At 42.6% G+C, this 27,897-nt stretch overlaps 2 protein-coding genes across 5 annotated transcripts in view; one reads left to right on the top strand and one right to left on the bottom strand.

Annotated features, from left to right (window-relative positions):
* OSTF1 (osteoclast stimulating factor 1) overlaps positions 1-20,974 on the bottom strand; it is a 58,259-nt gene extending 37,285 nt beyond the window's left edge. Inside the window, exon 1 of one of the 2 annotated variants that reach the window (XM_065908439.1) lies at positions 20,643-20,974. In XM_065908439.1, the coding sequence (XP_065764511.1) occupies positions 20,643-20,676 (34 nt within the window). In that variant the 5' untranslated portion in view covers positions 20,677-20,974. The remainder of the gene's footprint in view (positions 1-20,642) is intronic. The other variant, XM_065908440.1, reaches the window with a different exon arrangement.
* Positions 20,975-21,124: 150 nt separating this feature from the next.
* NMRK1 (nicotinamide riboside kinase 1) overlaps positions 21,125-27,897 on the top strand; it is a 36,487-nt gene continuing 29,714 nt past the window's right edge. Inside the window, exons 1-3 of one of the 3 annotated variants that reach the window (XM_065908443.1) lie at positions 21,231-21,363; positions 22,702-22,843; positions 25,699-25,752. In XM_065908443.1, the coding sequence (XP_065764515.1) occupies positions 25,724-25,752 (29 nt within the window). In that variant the 5' untranslated portion in view covers positions 21,231-21,363; positions 22,702-22,843; positions 25,699-25,723. The other 2 variants (XM_065908442.1, XM_065908441.1) reach the window with 2 other exon arrangements.

Below are 27,897 nucleotides of genomic sequence, written 5' to 3'. Positions count from 1 at the left end.
TGGCAGGTAAAGAATCTGCTTGCAATGGGGGAGACACAGGAGATCTGGGTCTGTCCCTAGATCGGGAAGATCTCCTGGAGAAGGAAATGGCAACCCACTCAAGTATTCTTCCCTGAAAAGTCCTATGGACAGAGGAGCCTGGTGGGCTATAGTCCAAAGGGCTGCAAAGAGTCGGGCATAAACAAGTAGCTAAGCACAAGCAGGGAGTATTACTCTTCTTACCTTATCTCATGTGGGTATGAAAAAAAAATGTCTCAGGGTAAGTAAAAATATTACTGTTATTTCCATGAGGCATGTTTAAATTATTCTATTCAACAAGCATGATGAAACAGGATGTTTTCTGTTCGAAAACAAAACAGAAGGAGCCTATGTGATAGTATCCAAGAGTCAAGGCCATCACTTCCATTGCTGGGGTGAAAGGAAACAGCTGTGTTCTGTTAGGTCAACACGGAGCTCCCATGGGTTTTGTGGGCTCCAACGCCCATCAATAGGATGGTCAGCTCAGAACAGGCTTCTGGGTGAAGATCTCTATTCTTGTCAGCCCATAAAAGTCCACTGCTCTTGAAAATAAAATGTTTTTCTTGCAAAGAAAATCACTATGTGAGTACAGCAATAAGCTGCTCCCTTCATACTTATATTCTTGGATGAGTTAAATCAAATCCAACGAACTCTATTTACGTGCACCTTTAAAGGTTATGACTAGCAGAAAAGACTGTGAATGTAATGCTTTCATCTCTCCTCACTCCAGCACCATCTCTTTCCTGCCGCCCTCTTACGTAATCAAAAAAAAAAAAAAAAAACTAAAGAATTTGAAATGTCCTGATTTCAGCTGCAGGAATGGCAGACTCATTAAAAACAGTAGCCAGTGTGTTTTCTGACAAGAGGGTTCTGTTTATTAACAGTGTGCGTTTCTTACCCATTTTTTCCTTTGCCTATACTTTTCAATGCCTTTCAGCAAATTTCGCTATTTTCACATCTGCTGGTTATTTTTATTCCTTCTCCTCAGTATAATATAAAAGTTTCTAAGAGCAGGACTTTTCAAATGACAAGTTCACTGCCAATATGTTTTGATGGGTTAAAAATAAGAGGAAAAAAAGCAATGGTCCATAAAACTCTTCATCTCAAGACACCTTGCTTCCAAAGTCAGCGTGGGGAGATCTCGGGAAAGAATGGAGAAAAATTCTTGATTTCAGTTCTTGGAATTTAAAGTAAAAAGGTTCCACTGACCACAGCATCTTCTAAGGAGGGACAAGGTGAGTCTGGGGACCAACTCGTGATAGCAGTGCCTGTTTTTGTACAACCTGTGAGCTAAGAATTAAGAATGGCTTTACATTTTACAATTTGAGCCACCGGGGAAGTCCCAAGAATGGCTTTATATTTTAAATTGGCTGGGAGGAATGTCATTTCATGGCATATGAAAGTTACCTGAAATTCACACTACAGTGTTCATTAATAAAGCTCCTTTGGCACGAAGTCAGCATATATATGTCATCCATGGCTGCTTTCCCACTAAATGGCAGAGTCAAGTGGTTATAACAGAGACCACCTGCGGCTCACAACACCTAAAATATTTACAATCTGTACCTTTACAGAAAAAGTCTGCTGCCCACTTATCCAGTGAAGGACAAGTCAGACCAAAGGAGCACGGGTCTCAGCCTGCGGAGGCAGTAGGTCTGCCTCACTGCCCTGCAAGCAGCCTGGGGCTCAGCCTTGTCCTGTGGGTAATGACTGGTTGGGCAAATGAATTCATACATCCAAGACTGACACAAAATTTCCCAACACTGATATCTCTAATCCAAAAGGGAATGATGACCCATCAAAGCTCACATTTATGGGACACTTAACACAGACCAGATACCATGCAAAGGGCTGACTGACTTATAGCAACTTTTAATCATCAAAACAATCCTGAAACATAAATACCTTATTCACACTATTTTACAGCTAAGGAAACAGGTTAGAGTGGGTAAGGAGTCCAGGTCCACACAGCTAGGAAGCGCCAGAAATGAGGTTTACACCCAGGCTGTCTGGCTCAGGGTTCATGCTCTGAACACTATGGACGTGACTCAGAAAGATCTGAGCTTTTATTGCTGGCACACTGGGATTAAATGGATTTAAACAAATTTATAAATGTAAAGTACTAAATGCAGTTCCTGAGACATTGTATGTACTCATGTTAGCTTTTATTAATTACTGTAAATTTTTACTTTATCCCTTGTGTTTTTATCTTCACTGGCAAGACAGCCTTATCAAAACCCTATATATTATATATACATTCTTTATATTACATATATACCCTATATATCCTGTATATTAGTTTATCATTTATAATACCCCCCCAGAGAAGCCGAAATGCTTTTGTTAAGCAAACAAAGCATAACATCTAACATTACATACCTTGTGTGTGCTATGTTTAGTTGCTCAGTCGTGTCTGACTCTGCAACCCCATGGACTGTAGACCGCCAGGCTCCTCTGTCTATGGGATTCTCCAGGCACGAATAATGGAGTGGGTTGCCATGCCCTCCTCCAGAGGATCTTCCCGACCCAGGGATCAAACCCAGGTCTCTGCACTGCAGGCGGATTCTTTACCATCTGAGCCACCAGGGAAGAATATTATATTCTTTGGTGGCTATTAAAGAATTCAGTGAGAGTTTTAAACCTCACTGTCATTTTGAAACCCATAGCCAGTGTCCTTAGTCAGCTCAGGCTGCCTCAACGAAATACCATGAACTGGGCACCTGAACAACAGATATTTACTTCTCACAGTTCTAGACAGAGGCTGGGAAGTCCAGGATCAAGGTGCTGGCAAATTTGGTTTCTGGTGAGAGGGCTCTTCCTGACTTACAGATAGCTACTTTCTCACCGCCTGCTCACATGGCCCTACCTTGGTACGCACACACATAGATCTCTCTCTCACTCCTTTTAAAAAACCACAAATCCCACCAAGTGGGTCCCAACCTCATGACCTAATCTAACCCTAATTACTTCCCCCTAGGCCCCATCCCTATCACATTGGGTTTAGGACTTCAGGACATGAATTTTGGGGGAACATAAACACAGTCTGTGATGGCAATGAATACAGAATTATAGAAAAACAGAAACACATGAACATATAAATGTATACATACATTGGAATACAGGTTATCACAGTAATTAATAAAAAAAGGATCTACTATGACCTTTATAAATAAGCTTTTGGAAGATATGCTTACACTTTACAGATACATAATGTCATGGGTGGTAATATTATACACACAATCAGCTATGTAAAATAAAGATATGCATAGGAGAAAAACTGGAAGGAAATAACACCACAATGTCAACACTCATATCTGGGTGATGGAATTCTAAGTCATGTTTATTTTCTTCTCTATTTTCTTGTCTAAAAGAAAACAAATCCCATATATAACCAGGAAAAGGTGGTCTAGCTTAATGTCCTATTGAAGGACAACCAAAAATTTATGTGCATTTTATTTATCAGCAGAGTATTTATTAATATGAGTTCTCTTTTGTCCTCTTGGACTCTCTGATCTCACTACCAAAAAAAAAAAAAAATTATGGGTGGCAAGACAAGCAACTCTAACGCCAAGTATGCTCACAAAAGTGAGAATACAGGGATCATGTAAGTAACACAGACAGTGAGTAGATTCTTAGGTCAGTGCTGGTCACATGAGAGATGGCACCTACTCTGTTTGTGGAAAAATAATAGGCGTTGCAAAGAAGGGCAGGTGGCAGGGTAGGGCAGAGGAGAATACAGAGCAGAACGTAGAGAGAGGGGCTGGAGTCCAGAAAGGGTGAAGGGTGGCCTAGGAATGCCCTGAAGATCAACAGGCCTGAAGCCTGCAGGAGAAATGGTGAGAGATTAGGCTGGGGACATGAGTGCAGACGGGCTAGAGCGTTCTCAAAAGTTTCTGAGACACATAACAAGAAACATTTTGCATATCAGGACCCGGGAAACACACACTCAAAAAACAAAAAATATTTCAGAAATACTTATCATTACATTTATATATGAATGTATATAACCTGCATTTAGACATCAAATGGGAACTTCTCAGATTCAGATATCTGGTACTCCTTGCAAAAATTAAATACTCTCAGAATATATGAAAAATGGCCTGGAAAGTATCCTATTTTTCAAGAAATTTGTTAAAAATTTGAGCAAATAATATATGGACAAGCTTACAGACTTCATGAATGACTAATTCCTTTGGAAATTACAATTGTACATAGTAAATAAAACTCTGCAACAATAACAAAACAAACAATCTTAGTCCTCTATAAAGACAGAAGCTAGCAAGATAACATGATGATAAAAATGTTTCCTTTATTTAAAGCAGAAACCCTTTAAAACCTGATATAGGGACAAAGATATATACTGTATTTAAGAAAATGATTAGAGAATCTCTAGAGACATAGAACAGAGTTAAAGGACTCACTTCCTACTTACCCAACAGACACACAGGGGTCAAAACTGTAGTGAAAGCATTTTACTAATTCTAGTTAATCCTAAAACTCTTGTATAATACACTCTGGATGAGTGAAAAACATTATCAAACACAACAGGAAAACGTAATAAGTGGCAGCAAAGAGTAAGCAAAAACTTTGAAACTGAGTCTCGCTCAGTTCAGAAAAAAATAATTCAAATTTTCTTTTAGAGCACATAAGAGAGACTCTAAACAAGTTTCTATCCAAAATTGTAACAGAACCAAAAACAGGAAAGTGAGTTCAGAGAGGTCACCTACATGAAACCAACAAGATGTCTAAGCTAGTCCAAGATCATGGAGTCACTAAGACAACAGCCTTTAAACTGGAAACTGTTTCCCTAATTGCATTCCTTCTCAAGTCACACACCAGTGCTCCTTCAAAAGGTTTGTGAAGTGCTCCCAAGGGTCACATTCCTGGCGTGAAAGTGGTGAACCTTGCCTGGTGGCCCCAGAAAAGCTGGACATGACACCTCCGTTGGAAGCCACACCCACTGGCCATCCCAGGGTCAGACCTGGCATTGCTGAAGACTCAGCCCCAGAAAGGGGATGTGCTCGGTTATGAGTTCCTCCACCCAACTCAACCCGGTTCTGAAAGTCAACACTGTTTATGGAAAGGAGGGGCTACAACTGGAAGGTCTGGAAAGACCCAAAGAGTCCAAATGACTCCTGGAAAAGGTCAGGGGAGAATCTTAACCCAAACAAATGTTCAGGTATTTTTCCAAACCAGATTAGCTGTTGGGAGGACAAGGGAGTGAGAATTAAGTCCTGAGGATTTCCCCAAAGGCTAGACAGAGACAAACACAAAGAGCTGTAGTTTTCTGGAGTTATAATTAAAACAGGATAATTACAGGACCATTCTTAGGAAACTCTTCCTTCTACTTGAGGCCTTGGGTGGAGCTATGATAAAATTCCTGAGGGTTACATACTTACTTTCAGGGACTAACCTCAGCACTCTAAGACCCAAGGCAAGCTGCTTATGGATTTTTTTTCTTAACTCTTTTTCATTAATGGATGTCCAGAAGATCAGTTCTCTTTTTCAGAAACCTGGGGTCAAAGGGAATTTGGAATTTGTTCTTAAAAATTCTAGGAAAACCTCTGGTCCCCTCCCTTGAGCTTGCAGAACTATCTGCTGTTTATAATGTGGAAGGGTAGACAGTGAAAATAACTGCTCTGCCCACAGGGACGGAAGAGGGGAAACTCTGCACTCTCTAGGGCTTGGCTTTCCACCAACATTCAGTGGTCACCCAAACTGCAGGCTTCCATAATAATTACTAGGAATGTGTCCTCCTTCAGTACCCACCATCTAGACGCAGAAGTGCCCTGCCTTCTTGTCATCTGTCCTAACAAATTGCAGTCCCTTATCTATAAAGACATTTAGTGAAAAATTAACACTCAAGAGCACTATAATAATTTTCAACTGTGAACCAAATTTTTTGTATTTGAGCCTAAAGTTACAGCAATAAAACTTATCCCCATTAGTACAAGTCTACGTTCTTAACAGTGCCATTGTATCAGAAGCCCTGTTTACAGTATGTAAATGTTATTTTCTTGAAAAAATTGGTTCCTTGTGTCAGATCCACATAACTGACAGAGTAAAGGGTGGGCTGAGAATCACTCTCTTAGAGGAGGACTACCAATCAACTTTTAGAGAAAAGCATTGAAAACCCTCCTTTCTGATAAAGAATCCACTTGCCAAGGCAGAAGACACAAGAGACAAGGGTTTGACCCCTGGGGCAAGAAGATCCCCTAGAGTAGGATTTCCTGCCTGAAAAATGCCATGGGCAGAGGAGCCTGGCGGTTACAGTCCATGGGGTCACAAAGAGTTGAACATGACTAAGCACAGGAGAACTTGATTTTCTCCGTGTGCCTGCTCAGAGCTCTCAGGCTCACGTATCTAGACCATATCTAATTACCGAGACTGGGGTGGGGCAGGGGGGGAATGGGTAAGAAGCCTTTCAAACTTTACTTATTCCAACTGTTATTTATTAGCTAATGAGTTTTATATTGTAATACCTGATTCGTAACTAAGTTTAGAAAACGAGGCTATGAGGTCTCTGGTTGTGCCTGTCTATACGTTTATACATGCATTATCCTTGTTTTTACCTTTGGATGGTATTATCAAAATTAATTTATAAGTGAGCACTACTTTATTACATTAAAGGAAATTAAGTGCTTACATAAATTCTCAAAAAAAAACAAAAAACCACAAGGTAACTGGCCAGAATTAATTTCAGTTCACATGAACTGGGAAATATTCAATATTACATTACTACTTGGTTTAAGCTTGTTGATCTAATTAACACAGACATGTCTAAAGACAACATTAAACATATCTTTATTGTGCCTCAGTTTAATAGAAGTCAAATAAGGCCTTATTAGATCTGTTGCAAATTTGTCAGCAAGAAAAATAATTTGGTATGATGAAATTTTTATAAGTGTATTAAATGCTTTTGGATGAACTTTTAAAGAATAATTATGTTTTAGGAATGTCTACTTGAGCATGATCTCTTCAGATATTTGGTAATGTGAAATTTTACAGCTGTGTTAAATTAAGCTTTAAATGATGGAAATCTGTTGAACAGCTTGGTCATTCCCAAATAAAATAAGATACTGAGACATCAATTCCTAAACAGAGAAACTAAAGATTTTTAGGACTATTAATGAATATGCTTGGAGCCACCCTGAGATGTTCTTTCTGGATGAAAAAGAAAAAGTAATGGATACAGAAAGTGAGGGGAGGTTTGTGGGAAGTGGACCCTGAGAAAAGAGTTTTGTACAGAGTCAGGACTGGCTAAGTTTAGAATAAATGTAATTGAGTAAGTATATTTTAAAACTAAGCTGGTCTAAAGCTTAGGCTTCTCTCTCTGATAAGAGGACAAGTTTTCTTAAAATACTGGATTGCCTTTGATAACAGATTTTAAGTTTCTTTACCTTTTAAGTGATCTGTGTTTGTCTTTGAAATATTTTATTGCTACTTTTTTGGGGTTATTTGTGTGTGTGGATGAAGCTGCTCAGTCATGGCTGACTCTTGGCGATCCCAGGGACTGTATCCTTACTTCGGCTAAGTGAATAGCTACAGTTTCACAGCGACCCATGATCCTGTCTGGCTGAGTAGATAGGATATTTTTCTGACAAACTTCAAAAGCTTTTGATACTTTTCTGACAAACTTCCCAAATATCAATTTTTAATTGTGGTTCTTTGGACCTCCAGTTAACTTTGAGATGTTTTAGAAGGCCATAATGCATCCCAGAGAGAAATATTTAATTAGTACATTAAATTATTTGGAGAGCATTATTATTACATGAGTGATAACCTTTTAAAATATATATATCCATAATGGATGGATATTATTAATGCAGTATGGATTGGTACATTATTATTATTAATAATGTACACTATTAGTGCATTATTAATACAGTACAGTCTATTCTAGGCTTTCCTGGTGGCTCAGATGGTAAAGAATACGCCTGCAATCAAATCCAGGTTCAACCTCTGGGTCAGGAAGATCTCCTGGAGAAGGATATGGCAACCCACTCCAGTATTCTTGACTGGAAAATCCCATGGACAGAAGAGCCTGGCAGACTATAGTCCAAGGGGTCACAAAGAGTTGGACATGACTGAGTGACTAAAACTGGGGTTATTCTAGAAATTACAAGGAATTTCTAAAAATTTAGTATGCGCTATTCTAGTTATTTTAAAGTGTTGCATGTCACAGCAAATTTCTTATGAACTACATTATGATCGGATATTTAATCATGACTCTTTAAGTCTTTCTGTTATTTATAGACAGTTATACTCTGCTAAATCTCAAATCATACCGATGAACTGGGTAAGAAAGAATCTTAAGGAAACTTGATGACTTCATCAAAAGTTTAACAAGAGGATTAGCTACTGAGTGAACTGGTGAATACAGTTATAATGCTTATTTTTCTATCCAAAACATTACTAACTTTTAATCTGTGTTTTCCAGATATAAAGAAACCCTTTCCCTCAAACTAATTTATGACTTACCAGCAATTTGATAATTACACCTCTGTAAGCAGAACTGAAATATTTTTCTTTTATCTCTACCTGACCCCTCCATGGACTGGAAACTCTTAGGCTGCCAGCAGCTTTATCAGATAAAATAGAAAAGCCACCTCCTAACAGGTGCAGGAGTCTGAAGGTACTTTGTAGACCTCAAAAACCAAGAATTTACCTAAGCCGAAATCTGTGACAAGTCATTGGCTTGGCTTTCCTGGCTCAGAGGTGCCTTTTATCAATTGATCAGACTTAATGTGTGAAAAAAATTAACCTTGATTTGACCATATTGGAGAAGGAAATGGCAGCCCACTCCAGTATGCTTGCCTGAAAAATCCCATGAACAGAAGAGGTTGGGTGGGCTACAGTCCATGGGATTGCAGAGTCAGATGTGACTGAGCGACTAAGCAGTAGACTACATTTGGAAAAATGAGGGTAATTTTAGAGAAAAAGAGATGTTTCAGTGGATATCAAAATCTAACTCTGTTTACTGAGGTCTGTATTCCCTGAGAATCACTTCTTAGTTCCTTGCTCCTATGTTATACTGTTGTAAAGTTTCATTGAATTATGAGAATGGAACTCTTAAGTTTGTTTCTGAAGCTTAACTGAGTAACCTATCTTTGGATGAAGATCAGGTGCTCCATGACCTGCAACCAGGAGGTTAACACCAGGGTATGGTCATTTAAACATGAAGACTCCCCTCATGCTGGGGAAAATTAAACCATACTAGAGATAACCAGCAGAGTAACCCTAAGAAACTGGGCCAGGTGCCTCATGGACAGTGCCAATATATAATTTCCCTTAAAGAAAAGGACTGGTACGGAACAGATTAAGACAATCTGTGAGATAATGGGTCACACCTAATGGAAATTCTTGACTTAAATTCTTACTTAGGAATTTACTAATACTGCTGGCTAAATTGTTGTTCTCTGCATTACCAAATGTGTGACTCTGGCTCTGACAAAATGAAGTTCCATACCATACCAAGATCAACAATGGTAATAGTGTAACTCTAAATGTGGGAAGAAGCAACAACAGGGAATATTTTCCGGGACCAGAAAAGACTATAAAGACAGGTGGTCCAGACACTTTTGGCTACTGTTGAGCAAGGTCTAGACTAGTAACAGCAGATAGAGTGGCCTGTCAGTGACATCTCTGCCAGACCCAGGAATGAGCATTCCCAGCACCAAGGGACAAAATGGTCAAGAAATGCCCCCAAACCATAGTTAAATTTATGACTTTGAATGGGCTAAATTGGCACTTGCCATATGCCTTGGCGAGGACTAGGTCAACGGCCACTGCAGCCACTGACCTTCGACACACCCTGAAAGGAGTTCAGGGTTGAGATCAGAATTGAGACACACCGTGCACTGGGAAAAACCGGCAGAACAGGTCTGCAGAGAGATACTTTCAGGAGAAGACTTTATGTGCCCCAATTCTTGCATCTTCTCATATCTAGAAAAGCACTAAAATCATTAACAGTGACATCTGCTTTGGCCATTGAGAGACATGTAACTGAAGGTCAAAACGGAATAGCAGTGGTTCAAATATTGAAGGTAATACTAGGTGACATTGTGGATATGACTTCAGACAAGTCCTTGTATTGCTAAGAATTTGAGTCTTCTGAGCTGTGCCAAATTTGAGATGCTACCAGCCATTCTCAAATGACAATGTCTCCCAGACACTGTTATGTCTGCTAATAGCTGGTACGTGCAGCATTATGGTTTCAAGGTATTCTCTTGTAACTATTAAATTTTTAGAAAATGAAATTCCATTAGATCAGATATTAGCAGAAAAATGAGACAGGTAGTGACCAATAGCTCCTATTATATAGATGCTAATAACACATCTGAAGTTAAAATCTACTTAGATAACAGCAAACAACTGGCTACCTGACTACATATAAATCTCCCCAAGGTACACAGACGGGCTTTCAGGCTCACACTCCCAAATTCCTCACGGAATTAGATGTATTTTCTCTATTAAAATTCGAGTTGTCACTCCTACAACTACTTCTAGCTGGGTCTTTTACATCAAAATGGAGTGCCAAGGGATTGAGATTTTACTCATACAAGGTTCAGATCCAAGACCTGGAACTCAGAAATACATCCAGTTCAGTGCCTGTTCTCCAAATTGAGGGACTATGCCCAATTTTAGCAGGGAGTGGCCATAGCCAATGTCATCCAGTTCCTTGAATTGAAATTGAGCAGGGGGCTCTGTGGGGCTCCAGAGTACAAATCCTTTTTGTGTCCCCTGATTCTTGTTTGCAGGATACAGGCTTCATTCTATGATCTTCCCTGAGTTTTAAAGGGAAGATTCAAACAGTTGCTAACCAGGGAAGGGAAGGGATACAGAAACAGGGGAGGAGCAGTTATGTAGTGGTGAAGCCTCGGAGCAGGGTCCTAGTTCCTCCTCAAGGACAATGCATAACAATACTTTTTGAGCTCTTCTGCAGGAACTAAGACCCCCATGCAGGTGGGGAATGGTAACTTCAGGCTGAGTGCTAGATTCCTGGAGCACCGCCCTGTTACCTCACTACCAACCAGTCTTAAAAAAGCCACACATCCTGCAGCCCCCACCCCAAATTTTGCCTTCCTTTTCAGGGCCCAACGATGACCATCCTGTTAGGCCTCCTGTTTGGCTCTTGTTTTTGTCAACTGCTTACAAGGTTTATCTCTGACAGGGTCCAACAGTTTCAGGCTAAACTCATGTTACTATGAAGGAGAATGCCGATTTTGGGTGAAGACTACCTCGATTTAAGCCAGGTGGTGAGAGACTTCTACTCTACTAGGCAGGACTAGTCCCACTCTCAACAGGAAGTATTTACAGAAGAGATCTCTACCTCAACTCCCAGGAAATATATTGAATATAAAGTCTCTCAGGAGTGAATTGTTAGGGGAACCACCAACTGAAACCACCCTCCAACCAGGCACCTAGTAACCACTTGCATGAGTTATCTTACAACAGGAGGTCCTAGTTAAGGAATGCAGAAGTAACAAGATACCACCGACTAGAATAATTTAGGAAAGGTTAAAAGGAGAGAGAAGACACCAGTCCATACGTCCTACCAAACTCCTAGAATCCTTCTCGCTGGAAGCCATCTCGGCTGAGAGATGCACGTGCCACTAGGAAGGACCCTGAGTTAGAATGACCGGCCAGAGACAAACAGAAAACTAACCTCATTACCATAAAACCAGAGACTGCAAGCCGCGTGGCAGAGCAGTTCTCCTGGGTTCCCTCATCCTGCTGCTCTCTGCCCTGGCACCGCTTCCCCACAAAGTTTCTTGCTTTGTCAGCACATGCATCTCCTTGGACAATTAATTTCTGAGTGTAGACAAGAGCCCACTCTTGGTTCCTGGAAGTAGTCTCCCTTCCTGCAACAATAATGGCCACATTTGCGAGGGTCTTATTGGCACCCATGCATGCAGACCCCAGACACATTTCTGCAGAGCCACCCCAATATTGCCTTCTAGGTAGGCGCAAGGAAAAAAAACCTCCACCGTCCTGTGTAGCCAGAGACCTAAGTGAAATCTCACCAGACCTAATTAAGAATATATTATGTCCCCATTCTAGCCCACTTGCCATCCTTTCTCTCTCATAGAAATCTGAATTTATGAACTGCCTTTAAAAAGTATTTAATTCCTCCATGTTTTCATTACCATAGTACTGATCACTGGGAGTAGCAGGGAGATAGGTAAGGGACTATCAAAAATGTCCCAGGGCTCTATAAAAAGAAGAGGATGAAATTATGTAGAAATTTGAGGAATTATTTGAAAAGTCAGTCTAAGGCAATATTGATCCAGAATCAGATTTAGAATCAAAAGAAAAAACTGAGGTCCAGAGTAGTCTATGGACTGACTTTCAAAGTGACCTAATAAGTTAATTAAAAGAAAAACTGAGATCAGAAATTCACTCCAAAGCTAATGTTCATTTCCCATTACTATTTTCTGCCTCTCTCCCCTCCAAATCAGAGTTTGGGCTTAGAATACCCTAATTAGCCCATCTTTATGCCTAAGTTTCTATCAGTAACAACTAGTTCATCTGAAAAAGGGATTTCTTTCTCAGGAATCTTGTTTTTAGCTTATTTTTTAATGTAAGCACATCGGGGAAGATGATTCTGATAAATCAACGATTTGTTTAACACCGCAGGTAAATCTGCTCATCAGATGTGAAGCAGTGAGTTTATTCTCAGAGGCCCATGGAACTCAGAAAAGAGGAAGCCAAGTGCCAGGTGATGTCAGTGACGAAAACCTGGATGCTCCAGGGCAGGATACTGCTGTAAGGCTCTCCAGGCACGTGGCGCTGGTCCCCAGATCAGAGTTCCAACAACAACTGACTATGGTACTCAGGTCTACCAAAGGTTAGGTCTGAAGAAGGATGGACACCCAATGGGAAATCTGCCTAAGTTCAGACATAGACCCATGCCAATCTTAAGGTCACAGCATGTTGGAAAGGCTCAGTGTGTGGCCATATAACAGGGAACATGTGTCCAAGCAAGCTAAAGACAAGGGTTCAAGGCAGACCAGGCAGCATACATCCCAGTGCCAGTCAACAAGAGAGTGCCTGGTTAGATGTCAAAACACCAAAGAGATCCAGTGCCAACCGAGAATCAGGAAATGAGCAGGAACCCATTGTGGAGAACAGAGCTCCTACCAAGTCAGTGTCAAGTCCTAGGGACCATTTAGGGACTCAATATTTAGGTATAACCTTGGACCCTCCTGAGTAGGAAGACATTAGGCAAGAATTAGAAGCAGCTCTATTGATGGGACAGGCTCCCTGAAAGAGGAAGTGGGCGGTCACCATCAGCACGGACTCCCACCCAACAGCCCTTCTTAATGCACACCCAAGTTGTGATTAGCAGTTCCTTGGGTGACTTCAATTTAGAAACTGAACTCTGAGGAATAAAGGAGAATGATTTATTCCTCAACAGAAAAACTAGGCTGAGAACAATCTCGAGTGTGATATACGATTCAGAAACTAACTTTGGAGAGAATGGTGTTTGTTGTTATGTTTCTCAAACCGTTTTCTTGTCTCAAACACCAGTAAGAATACCTTCAGTTTAGGTCCTCTCAGGGCTACCTGACCTGTATTCAGGTCAAGAAGCAACCATTAGAACCAGATATGGAACAACGGATTGATTAAAAATTGGGAAAGGAGGATGTCAAGGCTGTATACGGTCACCCTACTTATTTAACTTATATGCAGAGTGCATCATGGAAAATGCCGGGCTGGATGAAGCACAAGCTAGAATCAAGACTGCCAGAGGAAATATTAACAACTTCAGATACGCAGATGATACCACTCTAATGGCAGAAAATGAAGAGAAACAAAACAGCCTCTTGATGAGGGTGAAAGGAGTGAAAAAGCTGGCTTAAAACTCAACGTTCAAAAAACTAAGATCATGGCATCCAGTCCCATCACTTCATGGCAAATAGATGGGGGAAAAGTGGAAACAGGGACAGATTTTATATTCTTGGGCTCCAAAATCACTGCAGCCATGAAATTAAAAGACACTTACTCCTTGGAAGAAAAGCTATGATAAACCTAAACAGTGTATTAAAAAACAGAGACATCACTTTGCTGACAAAGGCCCATATAGTCAAAGCTATGGTTTTTCTAGTAGTCATGTATGGATGTGAGAGCTGGACCATAAAGAAGACTGACGGCAGAGGAACTGATGCTTTTGAATTGTGGAGCTGGGGAAGACTCTTGAGAGTCCTTTGGACTGCAAGAAGATACAACCAGTCAATTCTAAAGGAAATCAACCCTGAATGTTCATTGGAAGGACTGATGCTGAAGCTGAAGCTCCAATACTCTGGACACCTGATATGAAGAACCGACTCTTTGGAAAAGACCCTGATGCTGGGAAAGATTGAGGGCAGCAGGAGGAGGGTGCCACTGAAGATGGGATGGTTGGATGGCATCACCGACTCAATGGACATGAATCTGAACAAATTCCGGGAGATAGTGGAGGACAGAAGAGCCTGGTGTGATGCAGTCCGTCGGGTCACAAAGAGTCGGACACAACTGAACGAATGAACAACAGGACTACTGTCAACAAACTTGCACAGACTCATCAAAACAGTAGGTGCCAAAAGCAGCCCCCAAACCCTGTAAACCTGTAGAGACAACAATCTAGAGAGAGTCCTAAGAGTCTGATTTCCAAGAAAGGAAATGTGAGACTCTGTGGAATCTTCCAAATCTGGAGTCTGGAGATATCTGCCAACTATGCCAAAAAACCTGGAGGGTCTTCTCTCAGCCTAGCATTTTTCATCGGTGCTCAGAGAATTGGAATTTGGAGGGATCCTCTCCATAAGCATGGATTGGGTCAAGACATTTCTAGAAGATACAGCCACCCCAGAACACTCTCCAGGTGGAAGTCAACACAAGTATCATACCAGTGGGTGGAATCAAGTCTGTCCTCACAGACGAGAGAATCCTGACATAGAAGCCCTGAATTTCCCAGAACCCAGCAAAATCCCTGAGTCGGGGATGTCAGAAAGGCTCTCAGGGCTGTTGTCAGATCACTGTAAGAGGCTGGAGGCCAGCAAGAGAAAAAACCTGGTCTAGACACCCTAGAATCAGTTTCCAGGGTCTCCCTTAATTTGAATCTAAACTGCTTTCAGGCTCCCTGGGAAACAGGAGCATTAGACTAGGAAAGAACCACCAGATCCCTCCCCGCCGGGGACCCCAACCTCTCTCACTCCATGGACCCCTCTGTGGCTTGCCATCACTTCCCGCCCCGGGGTGTCTTACACAAGCGCCTGAGTGGGGGCTTTCCCTGTTCTGTCCACCCAACGAAGCCAGGCACCCACCTCTTCCACTTCCTCTCGAAGCTACTGGCACGCCCTCGGCCCAACACCCGCGCGAAGAACAGACTGTCTGCTCGCCTGTTGATGGAGTGCTCTACCGGCGCGGCCCCGCGGGCCTCCCGTCTTCTTGGCTCTGGCTGACCCGGCTGCCCAGGCCCACTACCCCTTCCTCCCAATCTGCGACTCGTACCCCCGCTGACCTGGCTCCCCTAATAAATTCAACTTCACATGGGGGCGGCAGGAGGCAGAGATGGGGGTGAGAATGAGTACATTCTTTGGTTCCAAGAATATAAAACCAAAGCAATTTATCAATTCTAAGGAAGCTAACAAGTTTAAAAATGCTCATCAAAATGCACAAATACAGAACTCTCCCCTAACTGTTACCCTAAGAGTAAGTTGAGGGATTTGCCTTGTAACTTTCTAAAAATTCTACAGACACTCAAACGCTGAGTGGGAAACAACTGGCAAGAATGAATGAAAAAGGAGGTGGCCCCAGCAGCCCCACCAATGACTTGTGTGAGTGAGCTGAAGTTGTGACCCTCTGTAACTCTCATCTGCAAACTAACCACCCACAGCTCTTGTTAACACTGACAAACTGATACGCACAGAAGTAGATGGTTCACATGTGGACATTCAAATGCTCATTTTCTCTGTGGAGCAATAATGTTTTTCACAAACTGCGACACTAGGCAAAAGGCTTTCTCTTTAATTTGGGACAGATTTCTCCAGTTCACAGTTCCGCACCAAATGTCCCTGGCTTCTCTGAGAGAGGTTCAGGCCCTGTGCAGTCAAGCAAGCGTGGACAGGCCATCGTGTCAAGACATTTCATTTCTCCACATGTCAGACGACTTCCCTCTTTTCTGCCTACTAAATTCTTACTCAGCAGCATTGGAAACCCTGCTTAAATTTTCCCTCTTTAGCAACACCATCTCAGCGTCTTCAAGCTCCTCGCCTTGTACTTCTAGCCCTCTAACCACACTTTGATAATATCTCCTATCACATGTGTAGCAATTTTTCTGTGTAAGGCATGCTCAAACATTTTGGGGAGGAAAGTAAATTAGAACTCTCTCTTTGGGAGAGCATTTTGGACGTGTCTGTGAATGTGGCAATGTATTAATACATACCCTCTGGCACAATAATCCCACTGCCGGGACTCGGTCCTGTGGATATACTCACACATTAAGCAACAAGGCTGTTGTAACACTATTTGCTCTAACAGAAGAAATGACTGAAGCGTGGTTCATGCGTTTGGTTAAATAAATACAATAGAGTACTAGAAAGCTGTTCAAAAGAATCAAAAATCTCTCTCTATACTGGTATCTGAAACTATTTTCCCAAGCTCATTTAATTTGTTTGATAATGTTTTTCCCCAGCTTTATTGAAGTACGAATGAAATGACAAACAAATAAAGAATTTTGACTTAATAGTTCAAATCAGCCCACCAAAAGAGTGTGTCTGTCCCCCCTCGCTCTCCCTCTTCCCAAGCCCATGTATTTTGTTTCCCACAGCCATTATGCAAGTGAAGACAAATTTGGCAACGGTTTTCACTGGACTTGAGGTATGAGATGAAGGGGATCAGAAAATGTCACCCCAAGATGTAAAGATGGGCCAAAGGATGTTGAATGAGATTTGGACTAGAATCCTCTCATTCTAAGCAGGTCTGATAACCTTCCCGTGTGGCCGGAAGCCTGATGTCTGTCTAACCTTGACCAATTCATTTAAATGGCTTATTGATTTCAGTGATGGAAGTAAAGCAACCTAAATATTCCACTGGGAAAATAAATTCAAGGGGCTCTGAAGAAGCAAATGTCAATGTTTTGGGTTCTTTCATATTTACAGTAGAAACATCATAAAACTTCAAAGATGTCACACATATGCTGCTTATATAACACCTTCGAGAGGGAAAAGGTTTTCATCTAAAATGATCTGAAGTTTTGTATAATTTTTTCCTCTCTGAATAAATGAATCAGTTAAAGCTATCACTAGATGACAGCTAGGGATGACTTTTATACTTTCATTTACAGATTTATTGTTCTCTGTACTACAGTTTCTAAATTTTCTATAACAAAAACATATTACTTCCTTTTTTAGCTGTAAGATTTTTTTAAGCAAAATGGATAAGGTCAGCCATCCAATTGCAGATAGGCAACAATCTAAGACATTATCTGAAGATACCTAAATCTTCCCCGTTAGTTTCAAGAGCTTCAGGGACAAGATCTTATTTTATTGTTCCTTGGAGCCCCAGGGTCTAGCACAGGGCCTAAAATATAAGCTGCATGTATTAAAGAAGTGTTTAGCAAACGAAATTTGGATATGGCCACTAACCCAAACTCTGGGATAACCTCAGGAAGGTAAAAAAGGAAATGAAGTAGCAGGACTCTCCTGACAGCCACTGACCAGGATGCTGAAAGAACATTCCTTTGGAAAATGGTACCCCTACAGAGTATACGCCAATCACCCTGACAGATACATCAGCCCACATTATAGCTAAACGTCCACTGCTACTAAAATCTTCCCGTAAGTCCTCTGTCCTCCTTCACCTAGCTCCCCTCATTTCCACACTGCCTCTGAAATTGAACCATGCTGCTTCGCCTGTATCTTGCACTGCAGGAAGCTCTAAAGACCAGCAAAATGATGTCCCACTTGTGTTTCTTGTAGAGATGTCCAGTCCACTGCAATCCTTAAAGAGAACCCACCCATGAGAAGTTCATTTCAGATCTCACTACCACTGTAATAACTCTTCTCAGAGCAAGTAATACATTTTAATTTTATGAACACGGTGAATCTTAGTAATTGATCTGTTCTCTCTCTCTGCTTGAAGCAGACAGCCAAATCTACAGGCCTTCTTTAGAAACTTCGCAGGACCTTACAACATGCCTGTCTGTAAGATAACTTTCTCTCTAGTTTCCTCTTATTATTCTTCCCTCCCTCTATAGGACCGCACTTCCTGCATCTTTTTTTTTTTTCCCAAGTCTAAGTCAGGATGAGGCAGGGGTGTAAACAAACCAAGAAGCTAAGAATTAAATACACCCCGCCCTCCAATTCCAAGTTTGCTTTCTAATATTTTCACCCATCTATCTTGCCTGCAGGACAAGAAAGTAAATGTCAGCACCATCCTTTTTGTTGCTACAGCCGAGGGGTGCGTTTGTGACAAGAAAGCCTGACTGAGGGCCAGAGACACTTTCCTTTCCACTTCCTGCCTATCAGGAAGGTTAAAAAAAAGTTACAGTACACACGAGTTCACGGTATGCTTTGATGTAAAGCATAGTAACATCATGGTTAAGAGCTCAGACTCTGGGGCTGAACTACCTGGGTTCTAATTCTGCCCACTCCTCTCCACTCAGTGGCTAATCTTGGGCACGTTAACTTGATCTTTCTTGACTCAGATTCATTTCCACATCTGTGAAATGGGAACAATACAGGTACTGACCTCATAGGGTTATTGTGAGAGGTAAATGAGATAATACACAGGAAGTGCTTAGATCAGGGTCTGGAGCGCTGTAAACGAGAGCCAGGGCTATAATAGGCCCCTTCTGTTTTCAACTAAGCCAGGCCACACACAGTCTCAAGTTAGATAAAAAGTAATATTTCTCACTGTAAATTAGTGCACTGACAGATTATTTCTAGGGTGACCTTATTTTAGCTTGGATCTCATTTACAAATCAATGTGGAGCCTGAATAGTAGTCATTTTTAACCATTTGCTTTCTGATTTACTGAACAGAAGGAGAAAGCAGTAGGGTCAGACAACAAAAACGTTCCTGAGTGTATTTCCAACTGGTCACAGTGTGATCCCTAAACCACACCCAGGCAAATACACAAAAACACACAAATACACAAAAACACACCACGTCCGTGCCCGGCCAGCTGTGGCCCAGACGTCACTGAATGTCCAGAGATAAAAAGCTCATGAATGGCATCTCAGGACCTTCTTTGAAATAAAGTACTCTGCTCAGTTATCAAAGAATAACTCTGCTGTGTTGATGACTTGAGGTCCTGATTTATGCATGAGTTTAGAAAGCTGCCATTTTCCACAAATGCACATAGAAGGCAAATTCCTCATCAGACTCCATTTCTAAAGAAACACAGACCCCAATCCTAGTCACGCCCCACCTTTGCTCAAACCAGAGCCAAAGTCCCAGCAAAGTCACACCCGGTCCACCAAAATTCAAGTCTCGGGTGACTGACTATGTCATATATGTGTGTGTACAGAATTTTCAAATAAAATGCCTTGAAACTACCACTGCATGATGGTGAAGAAAGAAAACTGGATGAGATGAAAGTTGAATAGCTTGACTAAAGTTTAGAAAAATCAAGAAAAAAATAAATCACTGAAACGACTCTCTCTTAATCAAGGTTACTTTGAAACTGGATGTAAATAGATACATTTCAGCCTGTAATATACTGAAGTTACCTGAGATCAGGAAGAAAAAAGCTGAGAGTATGTCAGAGTCATTTCTCATCCATTCCCTACGTTTCTGTAATCACCTACCCAATGAAGGCATGAGTTTGTTACAGTACCGAACTGAAATGCGTCATTCCATTTTAAATTCTTCTTTCTGCCTGTCCCAGAAAATATTCTAGGGATCGAAGAAGAAATGAACAAGGAACATCCGCCAAGAGCTGCTTTGAGGAAATCTCACCCTTTCCAGTTTAACGCGACAAACACAGAGGGAGGAAAGCAAAGGGCTTGTAGAGCCCTATAAAGTGACACTTCCGAATAGTAATAACAGATTACCCTGCCGCAGCCTAGACTATTCTAGTCAGGAGCTCAACTACAAGTTTCCTAAACGCTTTTCCCAAGATCTTAAGTTCAATTTGCTGCTCCCCTCTAAAGTCCCAAAAGAGCCTCGCTCACCCACCCCACCCTATAACCAGCGCACTTCCCGTTCGCTTTGGCCGGTCAAGAACTCAAACTTGACAGTGACACCCAGTGAAGGACAAAAAAAAAAAAAAAAAAATGAGGAAGTGGCTGAAGAAAAAACCATTTCAAGACTTTTTTTTCTCCCCTCTAAGGGAGATCAATGGCCTTGTCTTCCAGGAAAGCGTCAATGGGACGTAGCCACCACATCGATGGGAAAGCTGCAGCGAATGACAACGCTGAAAAACCGAGGGTGACTCCTCTTTAAAAATGAGAATTGTTAAATTCCTCGCAAATCTTCTTGCGATCTGACTCCTGGAGCGAACGCAGCAACTCCCACCCTGGCGGGTGGATCGCGAAAGCGAGGCTCGGGGCCGGGTACGTGCCTGCCCTGCCCTGCCAAGGAGCAGACGGGGCGCGGGGCACCGCGGCCGGCCCGGGATCCCCCGAGCACCTCCCTTACCTGGTTTGACTGGTTTGGGTGGCGGCTTCGACATCTCTCTTCCTGGAGCGGCTGATTCTGAAGACCACGCACGAAAAGTCAACCCCACGCGCCTCCAGCCGACACTCTGAGCGCCTCAGTTTCTTTTTGTCTGCTTTGCAGCGGTGCGCCTCCAGGAACCTGTGTCTACTCTCGGCAGCCCGACAAGCCGAGGCAGGCAAAGCGGCTCAGCGAAGTGCCCCGCCCCGCGGCCGACCCAGCTGTCCGGAGCGCGCGGCCCCGCAGACGAGGAAGTGGCCGCCGCCTAGCCGAGCGCTAATTGGCTCCCCGGCTGCCCGCTCCGCCGCGGCAGGAGCGCGGGCGGCGCGCACGGCGGCGCGCCCGGAGGCAGAACCAGGCGGAGCCGGACGGGGAAGCCGCAGGCTCGCGCCGGGGCCGGCCTGGCCGCGCGCGCCCTGGACGGGAGAGGGCCGGACCGGGCACGAGCGCGCGCGCGCAGGCGCGAGGCCGCGCACGCCGGAGGCCCGCCCCGCCCAACGCCGGCCAGAGCCTGCTGCCGCGTCCGCTCCAGGTGGCACGGAACCCAGGTTGGCCATCTCTACTCTGGGCAGCCTCTGACCCGGAAGGGGCGCGGGGAAAGAGGCTGTGCGCCTCTTGGTTAACGAGCTTCGGGGGTTGCGGCGGGTTAGTGACAGGCGCGCGCTTGGCGATCGCCTGTGCCGCGTTGCTCGGGAGCAGTCCGGTGAGTACCTGCCAGACTCCGCCGCTCCCCGCCTCGCAGACTTGCTGGGGCCTGGAGGTGTTTCCAGAGTGTTCCTGCGCTGCAGCCTGAGCCTGCCCGTGTCTTGCAAGCTCTGTTTATCTACCACCCTAAATGGACTGATAAGTGGCCTGCCCAGGAGAAAGTGTCCTGGGCTATTCTCACGCCCCCTAATAACCCTTAAAATGGGATTCCGTCTTCTGGAGACCATACAGGTTTTGGGGAAAAATCACTGGGGTAGGGGTGAGGTCTTGATCCCTACCGGAGGAGGCAGTCTTCCTCCTCTAGCGTTGAGAGTGACTAACGGAGGCCCTCGTTGTTGCGTGTTACTGTACAGCCTAAGAATGGTTTTCACTTTTTTTTTTTTTTTTTTAAGATGGATTAAAAGAAATCGAAGTAGAGTTTGTGGTACATGGAAATTATATGAAATTCAAATTTCAATGTCCATAAAGTTAATTAGAACACAGCCACACTCATTTGCCTCTGTATTGTCTGCGGCCGCTTTCACTTCCTAACAGCGGAGTTGAGCCGCTGCCCACGAAACCCAAAACATTTACGATCTAGAACTTAGCAGAGCAAGTTTGCCCACCCCAGACCTAGCAGGTTGAATCTCCACTGGGAGGCAGGGGCTGGAAGAGACAAGAAACGCAGTGGGCGAAAATTTAGGATAGCATAGGCAATATGATAAATCACTTCTATTTGGGGGGTGATAAAAATTGAGAAGAAAAAAGTTTACACGAGAGTCTATGTAAAATGAAGCTTCGAAGTCTACTAGGAATTAAGTGAAACAGTGATTCCAAGACAGAGGGGCAAGGGTTGTGTATTCGGACAGGCAAGCCTTGGTGTTTACCGAAGGGAGCAAAGTTTAAGAAAAAAAAAATAGTAGAAAAAGACTTCCCTATCACATAGAAAATAATCAAAATGTTGAAGAAAATGAATTGAGTGAGAAGTCCTGAAACATTTCACTCTTCTAGAGAAACCAGGCTGCTGTTGAAACTGATTGAAAATCCTTTTTAGTTCTGTCGTCCTCCATTCCTACTAGGGAGCTGCTAGCTTTTTTATAATCTGCTGATTCTGCACATGCCACCGGTGACCATTTTGCAGTTTAGTATCCAAAATGTACACTGCTTAGTAGTGAAATAATTTAAATATAGAGATGGAAATACCAGACCACATTACATGCCTTCTGAGAAACCTGTATGCAGGTCAAGAAGCAACAGTTAGAACCAGACATGGAACAACAGACTGGTTCAAAATTGGGAAAGGAGTCCATCAAGGCTGAATATTGATTGTCACCCTGCTTATGTAACTTATATGCAGAGTACATCATAAGAAATGCTGGGCTAGATGACTCACAAGCTGGAATCAAGATTGCCAGAAGAAATATCTACAGCCTTTAATGACAGAAAATGAACAGGAACTAAAGAGCCTCTTGATGGAGGTGGAAGAGGAGACTGAAAAAGTTGAGTTAAAACTCAGTATTTAAAAAGCTAAGATCCAGGCATCCGGTCCTATCACTTCATGGCAAAAAAATGGAAAAAATGGAAACAGTGACAGACTTTATTTTTTTTATTTTCTTGGTCTCTAAAATCACTACAGACAATTACTGCAGCCATGAAATTAAAAGACACTTGCTGCTTGGAAGAAAAGCTATGACAAATCTAGACAGCATATTAAAAAACAGAGACATTACTTTGCCAATAAAGGTCTGTCTAATCAAAGCTATGATTTTTCCAGATGGGGCACAAAAATACACCACCAATAATAAATCAATCAAAATAACATCTGTTATACAGGAGAGCCTCACAATTAAGGCAGCACATGTACAACATCCTTTCTCTGCTCCTAGTAGTAAAGTGCTTTTTAGCAGCTTTGAAAGATGATTATAAGTTAACTCATTTGGTTTAGTTTTGTTTCTAGTTTTGTTTTTTTTCTTTGACTGCACCGTGTGGCTTGCAGGATCTTAGTTCTCTGACCAGGATCCAACCCCTGGCCCCAGCAGTGAAAGTGCTTAGTTCTAAACCATGGAGCACCAGGGAATTCCCTCTCATTTTCCATGGACTGTATGTGTGACCTTGAGCAAGTCACTCCATTGCCTGGGCCAGTTTCAACTTCTGCAGAATGAAGGAGTGTGGACCATGTGATCTCTTAAGATTGCATCTCTCCAGGCTTGAGAATTTAGACTTTGATAAATATTTTTGATTTTGATAATAATAAATAAATATTTTGATCCAAAAATAGGTGAGCTGGAAGCAAGGAACAACAAAATCTATGAATTTTTTTGTTCTTATTTTGCTAATTAAGGACATGAATCTACCATTACCTACTGCCAACATAATTTCATAGAAAAAAGGACATGTTTTAAAAATGTAAGATGTTAAGATTTAAGAAAGCTACCATCTCAGGATAAAGGGCAGCCTTTCCCATCCTAAAAAAGGATCATTGGCAGGCTTGCAATGACATATTGAAATTAAGAATAGGGTAAAATATAATTCAAAAGCAGAAAAATTACAATGCAAAAATTTATTTTACAATACTCATTATATGTAATTGTTCCCTTGATACACTTTGGCAATTTGGATGGGGATAAATATATTCAATATTATGCAACTCCCGGTAAAACTCAGATGTCCAACCTGATGTATTATTTTATTTCTGTCACAGTCACATTCTTGTCTCACATAGGCTAGTAAATGAAATTGGAACCTCACCTTACCCAATTGCACTCAATTTGGAATACCGTTGTTCCTCAATATCAAGGGTGGCAGGGATTGGTTCCAGAACAATTCCCACTAACCCAGGAATGCCAAAATCTGCAAATGCCCAAGTCCCTTATATAAAATGGCAAAGTATTTGCATTTAACTTGTGCACATCCTCTCACATGCTTTGAATTGTTTCTAGACCCGTAATCCCTAATACAATGGACTTGCTATGGAAATAATTGTAAATTCAATGCAAATGATATGTAAATAGTTGCTGCTGCAGCAAATTCAAGTTTTGCTCTTTGGAACTTCCTAATTTTTTTTCCCCTAAATACTTTCAAACCAGTGTTGGTTGAATCTGCGAATGTGGAGCCCTCAGACACCAAGGGCCAACTATGTTCTGGAAAAGCTGAAGAAAAGCCAAGGAACACCAGCCCTCTCTCTACCAGATTTCTCTCCCTACCACCCCCACAGAGGGAGTCGGGACACAGGTCGGGGTAGGAAGTGGGGGCAGCCAAGACTAGCCACCATGTACGGGGTGGTACAGCTTAGGTTCCTAATCATTCCACTAGAACAGTCAGGGGTAAAGAGCAGCCTCAGGCAGAGACAGCCTTCTAGAACCATTGTGCTAAGGTTCCCTGCTGCTGGGTTTCATCTTCTCACTTAAAGAGATGACAGTGGTCCTTGGAATATCCACAAGAGTGCTTTGATAAATCTTAGGGGGCCATGCGTGAAACCACCCTCCCCCCCCCAGACCAGGGGTCAGCCAGCAGTAGCCTGCAGCTAAAACCCAGCCCACTGCCTGAACACTTGTATCATTTTGTAATAGGAAACACTCATTCTGAAATCCAGTAAGGGAAATGTTATCCCAATAGAAAAGGAATCCCATTCTTCTCATTTGTAGACATGCATTACAAAAAAAAAAAAAAAAGTACTCAATTATTATGATGTTTTGGCTTCTGTCAAAGAGTTTGTGGAAATGGTTTCTCTCTTATAAGTTCTTACATAATAACCCTGACTTTGCCTCCTGGCCCACAAAGCCTCAAATATTTACTTGCTGGCCCATTACTGAAAGTCTTTCTACCCTGGCCCTAGAATGAGGAAATAGCACCCTTAAAGGGAGCACCCTTTAAATGCCTGGAGCACCCTCCAGCCTCTGGCCAGCAGTGACTTTTTCCCCATTTCAGAAGGAAGAGGAGGCCATCTCAGCCAACTTCTTGCCTGGGGGTTAATGGGTCATTCTTGGGTGACTGAGTCATGCAGGTGACAAGTCATCTGCCTGAGGGGAGCATGAAACTCTGTAATATGCCCCCTGGCTCTGCAGCTCTTCCCTTCCCTTGAAAACAGACCCTCAGGGATGGGGGCCCTTTTAGTTCACTTGACTTGGCTCTCGGGCCTTGAGTACTACCCGCTGTTGGCACTTAGCACGAGGGTATGGCAGAGAGAAGCTAGTACTGTTTGAAGCTCTCCCATGGAATGTGGGTAACCCAGAGTTCAGTAGCATCTTCTCCTTCAGCCGGCCCTCCTAAGTTAGGACTGTCTCTTTTTATCTCTTTGGACACCTAAATGATATGCCTTCGTTTTTTTGTTTTTGTTTTTTTATTTTTATTTTAGGAAGACGTGATTTTCAAAGCTAATTATGAAAACATTTGTCATTGGAATCAGTGGGTGAGTAATTTTGCTACCAATAGCTGGTCAAGATACTCAGGATGTCCAAAGGGTGTTTCCATGTGGATATGGTGGGAGAAGGAGAAGCAGTGAGAAAGAAAGAGAAAAGAAAGCAAGCCACTGTTGAATTTAAAACAGTTAAGTATTGGCTATGTAGATGCCAAGAAATGGGAGAGTTTCCTGTAAACAGAAACAGGAGAGTCAGTACACAAAGTTTACCTGCTTGACTTTATTTTCTGAAGCTGACACCAGCGGCAAGGCCTCATCAGATGCTACTTTGGTTTGGGGTGAAATATTCTCCACATGGCTGCTCCTCCAGTGTGACCTAGAAAATCTATTGTTTCTTTCCAGTTATGCTCAGTTTTGAACATGGGGAATGAGGAACCACCTCACCTCTACTCCTTTTTCTCCGAACTTTTTTATCTTGAAGTAGTCCTTATTGCTGTGGTGTGATTATTAATCATTTACCCCTCTCCTTCTTAGAAGTGTCCTAAATTATATGGTCACCCTACCCATGTAACTAGAAGTGGACATTCAAATAAGACTACAGCAACTTAAGAGGATATTATTTGTTTTGCTAGTGCATTATATTCATCTTTCTTCTGAGTACTTTCACATTGTGTGTAGCCTAGTTAATAAACTAGTTAAGACTATTGAAATTAAAAGTTTGTAATGTGGGCGAGATCATCATATTATTGTATTACATTCCTATAGTGAGTCATCAATTAGAAGTAAAATTGAGGGAATTAAATGCCAGAACTTTGCCTTGACTTGCTCCAGTCTATTAGAACGAGGTTCAGTTTTTCTCTGCATTGGCTTCTCTTGTCCAGCCCTTGCTTTCCATGCTCACTGCCACCATCCTAATGCAAGCCCTTATCGTCCCTGATTCCTGTCTCCTCCTCTTAATCTTTCCTACATACCTCTACCAGTTTAATCTTTATACAAAATTTTTAAATTCTTTTCTCACCTGATGAACAATATCCAGTGGTTCCCAATTATTTAAAATGCAGTCTGAATTTCCGGATGTATGAGGACCATCCAAAATAGTAAAATGTATTAGCATCAGGGGCAGGCAGGATACAGGAAGGATCTGATGGAGGAGCTTAGGAGTATCACCAAAGACTCCATTTCGCTGTATCTTCCTCCTTTCGAGTTCATCTAAAGTTGGCTCCATTATTTGGTCACTAGAGACCACCAGCAGTTCCTGGGACCGCATGCTGCTTCTGAGCCTAGCACTAGGGCAGGGACTTTGCTTCCCCTGGGTCAAGGGTCTCTTAGACCCGACCAGCTGTGTCACATACCCACAGTCACAGGCAAAAGCAAGGGGGCTGCCTTGACTGGTTTAGGCCAGTGCGGCCCTGCTCTGAAGGTGAGAGTGGGTCACTCCAGACCAGACCTTGGAAACGGGGTGGCTGGAGGGGGTACCTGGGGAGGCCACCACCAGGCCCACTACAGGATCCAATCCAGCTTTCATTCTGCATACGTGTGAATAAATTCCCGTCATCTCAGGATTGCAGCCCTCCGTATGGACATCTGGGTCACGCTTTCTTGTCATGTGCATTACTCCCTAAGAAAGCCTCTCTTCACCATGTCTTCCTCAGCAGGGGCCAGGATTTTGTTTTACTGCTGCTGCTGCTTCTGCAAAGCCCTTGCCAGACTCAGCTGCAGCTCCTGCCTGCCTTCCTCCAAACACACTGTGCTATATTTCTCTTGTACTTAAAATTTGCTGCCCTGTGAACTAATTACCGGACCACCTGACCTGCCTCTTGAGAAACTTGTATGCCAGTCAGGAAGCAACAGTTAGAACTGGGCATGGAACAACAGACTGGTTCCAAATAGGAAAAGGAGTACGTCAAGGTTATATTATTGTCACCCTGCTTATTTAACTTATATGCAGAGTGCGTAATGAGAAATGCTGGGCTGGATGAAGCACAAGCTGGAATCAAGATTGCTGGGAGAAATATCAATAACCTCAGATATGCAGATGACACCACGCTTATGGCAGAAAGTGAAGAACTAAAGAGCCTCTTGATGAAAGTGAGAGAGGAGAGTGAAAAAGTTGGCTTAAAGCCCAACATTCAGAAAACTAAGATCATGGCATCTGGTCCCATCACTTCATGGCAAATAGGTGGGGGAACAGTGGAA

This window comes from Muntiacus reevesi, chromosome 17, assembly GCF_963930625.1.
Source record: "Muntiacus reevesi chromosome 17, mMunRee1.1, whole genome shotgun sequence".
In the NCBI taxonomy this organism is placed as follows: domain Eukaryota; kingdom Metazoa; phylum Chordata; class Mammalia; order Artiodactyla; family Cervidae; genus Muntiacus; species Muntiacus reevesi.
The sequence above is the reverse complement of the archived record's forward strand: the minus strand, read 5'-3'. Positions and strand labels throughout refer to the sequence as shown.